Source organism: Oratosquilla oratoria, chromosome 19 (genome assembly GCF_046742065.1).
Source record: "Oratosquilla oratoria isolate Oo_2021 chromosome 19, ASM4674206v1, whole genome shotgun sequence".
NCBI lineage: Eukaryota > Metazoa > Arthropoda > Malacostraca > Stomatopoda > Squillidae > Oratosquilla > Oratosquilla oratoria.
This window is the reverse complement of record NC_134795.1, coordinates 51,067,588-51,080,091: the sequence shown is the minus strand read 5'-3', so window position 1 is coordinate 51,080,091 and position 12,504 is coordinate 51,067,588. Positions and strand designations below refer to the sequence as shown.

General features: G+C 42.0%; 1 protein-coding gene across 42 annotated transcripts in view; it reads right to left on the bottom strand.

Annotated features, from left to right (window-relative positions):
• Nucleotides 1-12,504, bottom strand: part of LOC143035883 (uncharacterized) — a 241,077-nt gene that overhangs the window by 194,717 nt on the left and 33,856 nt on the right. For 35 of the 42 annotated variants that reach the window (XM_076203003.1, XM_076203008.1, XM_076203011.1 and 32 more), the window contains exons 3-5: nt 6,365-6,453; nt 5,289-6,257; nt 5,083-5,172 (exon numbers count right to left, since the gene is read on the bottom strand). In XM_076203003.1, coding sequence (XP_076059118.1) covers nt 5,083-5,172; nt 5,289-6,257; nt 6,365-6,445 — 1,140 coding nt within the window. In that variant the 5' untranslated portion in view covers nt 6,446-6,453. The other 7 variants (XM_076203037.1, XM_076203034.1, XM_076203035.1 and 4 more) reach the window with 7 other exon arrangements.

The following is a 12,504-nucleotide window of genomic DNA, read 5'->3' as shown; positions in this document are numbered from 1 at the left end:
ACCCGCTCATTTCCTCAGATTTCATTTCAAACAACATCCTATCAACAATGCACTTACTGACGATATCATGAAGCTCCCTACCCCCATCCCAACTCAATTTCCCTGCCTGCTGCCTCTAACCTTCGCCTTGGCTATATAGAATGCTCTCCACATCAGTGTGGTTTGGCATCTGCAATCGAGCCAAAATGTCTATGTTTGTAGCGAAGGTGTGTCTGAAGGTTATCCTTGCGTGGGAAGCCTTTGCCGCACAATCCACACTGGAAAGGCCGCTCGCCCGTGTGTGCAAACTGGTGACGGCTCCATTTGGACTTGTCTATGAAGACTTTGCCACAATAGGAACACTGGTACCGAGCCGTACCACGCTTCGCTCTCTTCCTGGGCGCCGAGTATCTCGCTCCGCCCTACAAAGAAACACGAATCACTCTTGGGGTTACGACTAGAGCTTTACAACTTGAGCAGCAGCAGCAACAGTAATAGAAAGAGGCTGTTTAACAATCAGGAGCACAGCTAAACTACTACACCAGCAGTAGGGAAGCTACTTCCGTTGCAAAAGCCTCAAACTACGAAGAAACCACGGAGCAGGAACAAGATAGGAGCCGACTCATGCGAGTTTTGATGTAGGACAGGTGGAAGCATTCTAGCCTACAATACTCTACAATACCCTCCATGTCCACTACTGCAGCATCTAGTATAGTGGGACCACATCCATCAACTGCTATTGAGGAAAGTGTCACTCATTGCAAGGTAGACACAATGGTTCTATGACTGAGGTGCAAGGTTTGGGATAAGGTTTCTGTGCTTGTGGAGCATATGACGCTTCACACTATTTTTCTGGCGTGCTCGGAAAGGACAATAGAAGCATGTGTGCGGCTTCTCTCCCGTGTGAATGAGTTGGTGTCGCTGCAGGTTGTACTGCTTGGTGAATGATGCTGGGCACAGGCTACAAGTGAAGGGTCTTGGCTCTTCCTCCCCCCCGACAATACTTCCAACGCAGCCACCACTGGGGAGGAAGGGGATGTCCAACAGGCGACCCATCCTCACCAAGTCCTCGTTTCCCTACAAGAAAAACGCGGCCTCAGCTCCCGTCACGCCTCCTTACAAACAACCACTACTATCTGGCAATCTACAAATTCTAAGTTTTCATGTTTGCGTTGGTGCCTCCTCGTTTTCCCTAGTCATGTTTAGCCGCAAGCTACTAGTTTTTATTTACTTTGACTGACAATAACCATTCTGTCCCACACAACTAATAGAAATACTGGATTATAAAAAATAAAAATATATATAAAAAAAAAAAGAAAATAAATAAATAAAATAAAATTCACGCACACCACAGCTAGCTCTAGCAAGCAGCAGCTTCCTTGTTGTGATGTCGCAGGATGTGACGGGTGAGATTGCTCTTCTGTGTGGAGCGGTAATGGCAGTATGGGCAAGCATGCGGACGCTCACCAGTGTGTGTCCTAAGGTGCCGGTTCAAGGTACCAAATGTCACCTGACAGCCACATAAGTGACATTCTTGGCTCCTTACACCACTGGCATCATCACTAACAACTGCCAAACTGCCACAGCCTACACCACGCACTGAAGGGGAGGTAGCTACCCAGAGTCCAGGGGTAGGACACAACGACGCTCCCTACAAAATGGAAACAGCGGGTCACTGGGCTGCACCACAAACCTTTACCTACATACCACCTCTTGACTTATTGCAAAGTTGCAGTTCATTCCAAGACCCCCAAATTTTCAAGTATGAAAATCCACTATGATCTATTAAATCTTTCACTGTTGATCCCTTAAGAAAAATTTAGTTTTTAATATTTACGAAGAACCTAATACTGTACCTATAAAAGTGGCTAACTGCATACAGCACTATTTCTCTTTTGCCTACGAGTCATTTACCATGACCTTCCATTGCATACAGGTGGTCAAGGATAATAAACATTGAGAGAAATGATTTGCTCTTTATTGGCATAACTATAAGGTGATAGTGGACCTAAGGCCAGGTTACTTTCAGGTGTTAGTGAGCCACAGATTTTGGGTAAGGGAAAGACGTAAACAAGGTACTGGCATGCTTGTCCTTAACATGGGCCTGAAGGTTGTCTTTTCTGGTAAAGCCTTTGCCACACAGACCACAATGGAACCGCTTTTCCCCCGTATGAGCGTAATGATGACGACTCCACTTGGACTTGTCAACAAAGACTTTGCCACAAAAACTACACTGGTAATGGGCCATGCCCCTCTTGGCTCTCCGGCACGTATATGACGGCAGGGTGACAGGCAGGGCAGGACGCCCCCCACCACTACTACCAGGGTGCCCTTGCTGCTCACTACTACTACTGGGCAGGCTGAGGCACGCGGCATCACCCTACAAAGAAATACACATCACTTGGAGTCATCCGTCTTCTCTGTCCATAGAAAACTACTCCTTTTGTATATGTTTCCCCAAAACAAAGTAGTGGTGTTGAATCAAATGCTGTCCAAAATCTACTTCAGCAGTGAAGTTGTAAATTTTTTAAGATTGCAAAATAAAATCCTGACTCATTCTCAATCACTTTTATTATTCCAGTGGCATTTACATCTAATACCATAGTAGGATGGAACTCAAAACTTTTTGTTTTTGGCAATTGTATATAAAAAAATAAAAAGTCCAATCTACATACACCCACTGTGGGTGAAATACTCTCAAAACTACATTCCTAAATGACCAGAAAAAGACTTAAATAAGGTACTTTTATTTTCCACTTAGCTTCCTAAATATTCCAATTTTATTTTTGAAAGCTATCTTAATATAATTAATCTAGAATTCTTCTTGGTCCCTCCAATAATAATCACATATGTTAACGGGGGTTTAGGTTTGCAACCTTAAGAAGGGAATTGTATTTTAATGAAACTATAATAGGCTTTAAGAAGCCCTTTTTCACTCTGCGCTTTTAGCCAATACAAAATTTTTGTATTATAAAATATTCTAAAGGAAACATTAACTGACTATACTGGCATACCAGCGTGATTACGCTTAAACCTAATCATCTTACACGGAGATACTGGTCAATATGCAAAATGCACTTTCATTATGAATTCACATTCAGTTAGTGCTCTACTTCGGGGTGTACATCTCTGAGATGGACTCGCAGCCTGTCTTTCCTGGCAAAGGCCTTGCTGCAAATCCTGCAGCAGAAAGGCTTGTCACCCGTATGCACTCGGCAATGGCGACTCCACTTATACTTGTCCCTGAAGACTTTGCCACAATATGGGCACTGGTACAATGTGCCCCACCTGGCTCGCCGCCTGCCTTCTTGCCCCTACAAAGAACAAAGACACCCTGTAGTGTTCAGCCGCTTTGGCATCTATTATACTAAAGATTACTGCCAACTTCTTAAATTAAAGTGTTTCTATAAGGCTCCTTGAAGAGCATAGATGTTCTCATGATGGGTGGGGTAACTGGTCTTGGTGCTGCGATGCCATGTGCCTCTTTACGTTAGTCTTGAGTATAGACGTGTAATTACAATGTGGACAATGGTGCGGTCTTTCACCGGTGTGTGTCATTATGTGGCGTTTCAGTTCGGATTTTGTCCTGCACTTCAGCCAACAAATATTACAAAATTTATACTTGGCTACAGCCTCTGGGTGGGAACCTGGCTGGTAATGCGAGGCAACACCTGTATTGGACGACTCCATAGGTTGCGAGATCGCCACATTATATCCTCCAACATAATCACTGGTGCTTGAACTATCCATGGAAGCAATGCCACCAACAATCAAGGCCGAGAGATGCTCCCCCTGCAACAAGTAATAGGCTTCACTACACAATGTCCCTCCAACTGCAAATTTTTCGAATATGCCTGTTCAGTGATGACTTTTGAGAGAAGCCTCTATTGCAATAAGGACACAAGTAAGGTCTTTCCCCTGTGTGTGTTCGCATGTGAATTCGCAGCTGAGCAGGGATACCAAAACTACGATCACACAAGGGGCACTGGTACTTCCGTTGGATCCTTCCAGTATTGATCACCTAAAGGAGAGAGAGGATCCCTCAGCATTTTTATCAGATGCCACTAATTCATTTATTTTTCCGTATAACCACACAGACCAAACAATAAAACTGACCACTTTTTGCCGGGACCACTGAAATTTACAGTTTAGGGAAGAATCAACTTTTGGGCAAAAGTACAAGACTTGCTCATCTAAGGTCCCATTTGAGAAAGTCTTGTAGTTAGTGCTCGCTAACCAAACCCCTTAAACATCACAAAGTTGAAGTTGATTCTTCAAAAGGTTTTCCGTAAAATGTCATAATTGCCTTTTTGTAGAAACCAGGATCCTATGAGAGGTACTGCACACATACTGAACAGCAAGAAATTTCCAAGGCATATCATAGCAATGCACAAGGTTCTTACAAAGGTGGCAGTGTTAAGCAGCAAGTATTTTCTATCACATGCCTTGGAGAGTGTTAGCTTAAACATGGGCATGCCAACATCTAGCACCATTTACCTTTACTTGGTTGATTGAAAAACTTCACAAAATTTACTGACTCAAAGACCTAGATGTTGGTATGTGAAAAAGAATCATGTTGACAGGGGCATTAACTTTGTAATCATTTCATTACAAATGCCCATCTGAAACTCAAGTTTTAACACTCCTGTCAACTGAAAGTTAGTCCAGGCAAACACAAAATGGTCCATAACACTGGACAATTTTCTGAATACCTAGTCATTAACAATACTAAAACCCTGCTGACAGCATGTTGATACAATAAGCAACACAGGTCTGAACAATGAAAATCAAATCCACATGACTTGTTTTCTTCACATGTTTATATTCACTTTACTTCATGGGTCATGACTGGATATATTATCATGGTGTCAGCAAGTAGCAGTAACAATGCCAAAGTGGTTGGGACTTTTAATCATCCTGGGAACACCCTCAAAATAAAGGAAGTTTGAACAGATCCTGAAGAAATTTTGAATATAGAAGCTGGTAAATAATCATGAAAATCTGAATAATACTGTTCGTTAGCCAAGGAATCGTTACTTGAAAAGCTAATGCAAAACTAAGTCCCAAATCACTTGAATGGCTGAAAATGAGAAGAACACTCACCGCTTGTTGCTGGGCAGCTGGATCTTCACCAAAAAGGTTATGAGGGAAACCAGTGTCCCCTTCCTCCCCCCACCCCAATATATGGTGGGCCTGAAAAGTCGTACAAGTTCCTTTTAGAACTGAATACTTTAGCAGTACAGTGCTGTAGTTCAGTTTTGTAGCTAATAAATAAATGAACAAATACATAGAAGAGTTATGAAGCTTACCCCTTGTAAACCAGAGGGCCCAGGAATTTGTTCAGCACCATAAGAATCTGCCTGGTCATGTTCCTCCTTCTCTATTTCACCTTGAGCTAGGTAGTCAGGGAAATCGTTGCTTGTGTCGTCTAAATGATCTTCACCCCTGGAATCACCATCACGATGCCTATCACTGCCCGTCGTATTGTCTTCATGACCGTCTTCAACTTCAACCTTGATCATTGGAACAGGGAATATGTGAGAGTCTGTAGATTTACTAGGAGATTCTGGTTGGGAACCCGAAGTGGTTCCTTGATCATTACCAGGAGTAGTTGATCGTTGATCGTGCTGCTGTCTAGAAGGAAGGTGTTGATTGGCATCTTGTCTAGGTGATGTGACTCCAGATGATAATGATCTATGACTGTCTACATGACGGGTATCTGAACCATGAACATTGGCTAAAGGTTGCGATGGCACTTGTGATGGTGTCCTTGGGGACTGGTCAGGTACAGGGGACGCCTGGGTGCTGGTCCTCTGGCTATGACTTGAAGATGAGGCTTGACTAGGCACTGCAGGGGGAATACTGGAAGGTTGGGGTCTACTAGGTGGAGAGCGCCCTCTGCCTACATCCCCAGAATCACGTTTTTTCCGCTTAGCAGGTGGACTTTCCTCTCTTCTTTCAGGTACATTAGACAAACCCTTCTTTTGAACTTTACTAGGGTCTTCATCTGGCACAGCAAGTCCCTTTATTCTTAAACACTCGGCAGCTTTTATTAAGCCAGCTAAGTCACTTTGTCTTACATCTACTTCACCAATATACATATAGTCTAGTAATGCATCAAGATCTGCTTTCTGTATATCTTTCAAGACCACAACTGGATTTTTACACGGCGTCTTTTCAAATATTTCACCAAAATAGTCACTACATGTTGACATAACAAGCTTGTGCACTGGGAAGAACTTGCCCTCACATGCCAAAGTGGCATCTGTATAGGTTTGCTGCAGGGAACAGAAAAAATAAAATCAGTAAATAATGTAGAACAGAAATATGAACTATGACATAATAACACACACATCTGTACCCCAAATGTTTTTGTAAAACTCACCTTCCCTCTTAGTTCACCAAGAATATGGAAGAATGTGGACTTGTGGTTATTCCACTTTAATGAGAGTAGTCCGTCCTCCATCTTGAAACCTGTACAAATTACAAGCAAGAAGTTAATAAACAAATAAAATAAAATAAAAACAATTGTAACATTGCATTTAATTAACAATTTCAAGCCTAATTCCAACCTTGAATAAAACCCTAGAAGACCACTAAAGGTAAGTAGGTAGGTAGGTAGGTAGGTAGGTAGGTAGGTAGGTAGGTAGGTGTGTGTGTGTGTGTGTGTGTGTGTGTGTGTGTGTGTGTGAGGGAAAAAAAAAAAAAAAAGGAGGGGAGGGGGGATTTGCCCTATGGGACGAGATGAAATGATGAACGAGTTAGGAGTGGGAAAAGATGGGTACAACAAGAAGCAGCATGAGGCAAGTACCAAGGATCAGACAACAGTATGTATTGGGGCCAAGACTGATATGGGAGAAGTACTAGAAGGCAATGAGGGAATATGAAAGGACTGGGGAGAAAATTGGGTAAATATAGAAACAAAAGCACTGTCAATAAATAAAAAAGTGATTTACATGTAAATGGACAACAAAAAGAAAAGATTGTGAGGAAGCAGAGAAAAAGGAGGGGGAGTGAAGAGGAAGGGGAGAGGGAGAAGAGGAAATGGAGAAAGGAAGGAGGGAGGAAGTTAGGAAAGTGGGGGGGTTAGGGGGGGGAGGGCAGGAGTGAAGATCATGAAAGCGAGCCTGAAGAGGGCATGTGGGGAAGAGCAATTAATGTAGGGGAGGGGGAAGATCAGAGTGGAAATGGAAAGTGATAGTCAAGTGGGGATGGGGTGATAAGGGTGACATGGTAGGGGTGAGGGTGAGGAGGAAGAGAAAGGGATGGGGAGAGGTCAGGGGAGGGGGAGAGGTCAGGGGAGGGGGAGAGGGAAGGGGAGGGGGAGAGGGAAGGGGAGGGGGAGAGGGAAGGGGAGGGGGAGAGGGAAGGGGAGGGGGAGAGGGAAGGGGAGAGGGAAGGGGAGGGGGAGAGGGAAGGGGAGGGGGAGAGGGAAGGGGAGGGGGAGAGGGAAGGGGAGGGGGAGAGGGAAGGGGAGGGGGAGAGGGAAGGGGAAGGGGAGAGGGAAGGGAAGGGGAGAGGGAAGGGAAGGGGAGGGGATAGGGGGAAGGGTGGATGAGAGGGGAGGGGATAGGGGGAAGGGTGGATGAGAGGGGAGGGGATAGGGGGAAGGGTGGATGAGAGGGGAGGGGGAAGAGTAAGGTGACTGAGGAAGGGGTTCACTAAAGGTGAGGAAAGTGAGGGGGAGCTTTCAGAGTTTTAGTAGAGTTGTGTGTGTGTGCGTCTGTGTGTGTGTGTGTGTGTGTGTGTGTGTTTACCTAATTGCAGTATACAGGAAAGGAGCTATGTTTCTTGGGTCCTGTCTCCTATTTTCTAATTTTCTAACATACCTAGACTCAAATTCATGTACAGTTCAAACTTGATCTACATCTTTGATTTCCAATTATTAAACTTAGATTTGAACTTATGCATAGCTTGAGCTTGGGCTATGTCATCCAAACTATTCCACATATATATCTATATGGAAAATGTATTTGTTCCTATACTTTCAAAATGGGGTCTTTATAATTTACTTCCTCTTAATTACCTTGCATCTTTTACCAGGTGATCTTTTCTATCAAAATCTATCCCCTTTCGTGACCTGAACACTATAATCATGCATCTCTTTAAATATTTTATTTTTCATAGTTGGTAGGCCCAGTATTTTTAGTCTTTCTTCATATGGTTTATTTGCCTGGCTGGGGACATGCTTGATTGCTGCCCTCTATTCTATCAATCTTCCATATATCCGTTCACTCTAGATGGGGGCCATACTACTAACACATATGTATCTTGGATGCATCATGGCTTCAAAGTTTTTTTTTTTTTTTTTAATATCTTCATCCATATCATGGAATGCCTCTTTAATCTTCTGCAGCGTGTGTCAGATTCACAAATGGTATTGAATCACAAACTGGATTCATGATCAACAGCTTTTACCTTCCTGGATGACAGCTCAGTGCTCATTAACCAATCTATGGATAATGCGATTTTCACATGCACACATGACACTTGTACTAAAACACGCAACCACACGTACAATAACCCATATCACAAACCATGCTGTCCATGACAGTTCAAAGTCAATACTTTCACCTCCCCATACATCAGCACCTCTCAAGAGAAGCAAAAATCAGCCAAACACCTTCCATTCATAACACCATCCAGCTTTTCAGACAGCACCAGCACTAAATTGGCCTAGCCTTGGATTCGAACTCCCCTAGATCCAACCATCAAACCGATCAACGAGTACCTCATCTGATTGTGACCCACATTATCCCTAGACGACACAATATTTCTTACTGAGTGACCTATGGACCCAAATGCAAGGCAAGGTTTGACATCTGGTTCTCTTTTAGTTCCCACACAAAAGTGGGCCTCTCTCTCTCTCACCAAGTACATCCAAAATTTTCAAGGTTCTCTTCGTATTAATTAGATCTCTTAATTCACCTCTCCTCTAACACTGACAGTTCTAGCCTGTTTCATCTCTTGTATATCATTCAACAAGATTTTTTCTATTAATTGCTTTTAATTTTCAGTTTTGCTTATAATCTCTCTTTTTGTGTGCTGCTCTTGATATGCTTAGTGACATTTCACAATCATTACTCCTAAACACTTCTTATCCTTCCATTGTTACATTACCCAGTAAAGGCATATTCTCACACCAACTTCTAATACATTCTTCTCTGCACTAAAATTCACTTCTTGCTCCCAGTTCTTGCATGTGTAATCTCAACCCTCTATATCCTCTCATCATTTTTTGCATCAGCAAACAAATTAGCACAACTAGACATATCCCAGTCGTATCCAGATCCTGCAGTCCTCTATACCCTTTACTACTACTAATTTTTGCATCATCAAGGAAGTTGGCATGACTGATCATATTATCTATCATAACTATATCAACATAGTGGCACTAACACTGATCCTTGTGGGACTCTTCTTCCTCCAGATAACTTGTCTTCACTATCATCTTCAATAGATTCCTATAAAAGTTACCCATTTCAGCAAATTCCATGTACAGAGGATTTGTTTCACCTTCCATCCTTTTTTTTTTTTTTTAAGGTTATCTTATCAAAGGTTTTCTATAGCTACAACAAATCAGTCCACCCAAACATTCCTCTCCTACACTGATGATTACTGAACAATAACTCAACATATTGGATGTGCAATCCTTTCTTGAAACTAATTTCCTACTAGGACCTTTTCTTAATACTGCTTATCTATTATGACAAATTTTTGCATACGCATAAGAAACTGGTATATGATTTACAGGAACTTATATAAATGAATACAATAGCAGTTTCCAATTCCTTTGAAACATTCCCTTCTCTTTGTCAATACAAAAAGATTCAATTGATCTTGGCATACCAGAATCACCCAGTGAAATCCCTTCAGGCCCTGTGGCTTTCCTTTGCATCCAGTCTTCAAGTTTCTCCACTGCTCTCTCACTTTTATATCTATTCTACCAATCTGATGGTTCATCTATGCCTTCACCTTTCCTATGCTTCATCCTACCATTTTTCCAGGAACACATTACTGAACTACATTTCTTAAAATTCTTCCTTCCAGTTTCAGTACAGTTATGCATAAAAATGTTCCATTAAGATATGTATTTTTGAATAAATTCTAATATTCCCCAAATATAAAGTTCAGTTCCATAGTTTATTTTTTCCAATTTGTATCTTCCCTGCCTATACAACTCCTTACTTCTACATTACCTTCATTCATATTGCAATCCAGTACATGATAGTTCTCACTACAGGGCATCAATAAATCAAGAATCACCTGGCTCTTTCCACAGTAAATCCCTTCTGATAATTTGTTTCTCTAATCCACTGTACATTAGCCAGTGCTATAGTTAGCAGTGTAATCATGACTATATTTCTGCTCACTTCTTTGGCTTCCAAATTCACTTTACCCACTTGGACCATGTTTATCACTTCCCTCAAATGTTCCCTTCTATTGTGATCCAAGGTTGTCTTCCTCACTCCATGCCCACACTAATATTATCATAATATTTTTACACAGGTCACAGCAAAATATTAAGCATTTCCTTGCCATTGCCACTTTGACATCTCTCAAATCACCGACTTTCCTCCTACCAGTGCAACCTCAACAACCATGTTCTTTTCTACCACCACATCACACTTCTACATGCCATTCTTATCACTTAAAACTGAAATTCTGATTCATTAACTTGTTCTCAACCAAACATATCAGCTTCCTCCATCCTCAAGCAACAATTCCCTCTAATATAGTTATGCCATCAATATTTATACAAGTCACATTCAAGCTCTTATTGTGGACTTCCTCTGATGACTACCTCTTCCAGATACTTCAACTTCCAGTCAATCACCTTTCAGTAAAATTCCATTTTCATACTGTTAGGCTGGTGGTCTATGTCCCACATTGGGTCATCAAATGATAGGCTGGCTGTTGACTTCCTCTGATGACTACCTCTTCCAGATACTTCAACTTCCAGTCAATCACCTTTCAGTAAAATTCCATTTTCATACTGTTAGGCTGGTGATCTATGTCCCACATTGGGTCATCAAATGATAGGCTGGCAGTTTGCCCCATATTGGGTGCCAAATGTTAAACTGGTGGTTCTATGCCCCACATTGGGCAGCCAGTTAAGCTGGTTGAAGGCAAACTCTAGAGATAGATTCAACAAAGAAATGTTGGGCGCCAGTGGGGGAGCAAAACGGCAAGGGAGCAGGGGGAGCAAGGAGCAGCGAGCCATGCTCACATATGCTTCTCCAAGGTTATCTGAATCTTTGGGCATCGGTCCATCCTATATATATACGGGCATGTCATGACCCATGTTCCTAATTGCCATGAGGTCAAGTGTGAAGCAAGGGAAATTGGAGGCAAAGCATCCTGACCCCAGTGACTCACGAAGACAGAGGGTAGGCATTCCTCAATAAATCCAATGTTCTGTCACATGGTTGGCCGAGGTAGAGGCTGTTGAGCAGCACGTGCTTCCTCAAGGAGGCTTTGTGTGATTGTCATGGGGCAGACTTTAGTGCTGGTTAGTCATCCTGGGGCCCCACATGCAATTCCCTCTCATGAAACACCAAGAAAAGGAGGGGTGATGGAGTGGTGACCAGTTCTGATGACTACTACGAACTCATAAATTAGCTTTTCCTATTCTGGTTTCAATCACCAATTCCCTTATTTTCTAACATTCTTTATCTTGTCATTTAAAATGTTTGTCAGTATCAATAGCCAGCCTCCATGTTCTTCTGATTCTCACCATAAATTCTGGTTTAATTTTTTTTTTTCATTAACCTTGCCCTGCCAACCCCAATCTAATCTATGTCTATTCTATCATTTAATAACCTCTGCATGTTTGTGTGTAAACATGTGTGCACACTTTTCGAGGGCACTAAAGGTTATCTCCATCTTTACATGCTACTTTATCCAATCATGAATGTGCCATTTCACATTTTACTCTCTGTGCACATATCATGAACTAATACTGTCCTCTCTTATGTTGCTCTTACTTCTCTCCATTTTGACTACCTCCCTTGTATAGGAGGAAAAGGCCCTTGGCATAATGTTCTAAATATCACTTTTTTTTTTTTTTAACACTTCCCTTAAAGATTCTTAACCACACATTCCCACTATCTTTAGTTACTCCTCATACTAAGTTTCTCCTTATCTGTTCCCTTCCTTGGAACTTGTCATGAACACCAGAGGAACCCCCTTTACCAAACTTAAAATGCACCAAAACACTCCCCATCAAGAATTCTATCAATTATGTTCTACACTGTCACAAAGAACCAACAGTTGCATCTACTGACACACACAATGACAACAGACCCATACATCTTTCCTGCAAGATCCATTTAGGGTTTGAGGGCTTCCAATCTGTGAACCTTTTTACTTATCACTGCTACATTCACACTTGCAATTTCATACTTGTTCACAGTGAGCAGCAAATCTATTCACATCCTTCATTAATACCCTAAAATGATAACTATATTAAAACCCCTTTTTTTTAAGCTTGCAATTCCACTAAAATAATCCTCCTTTCCGAAA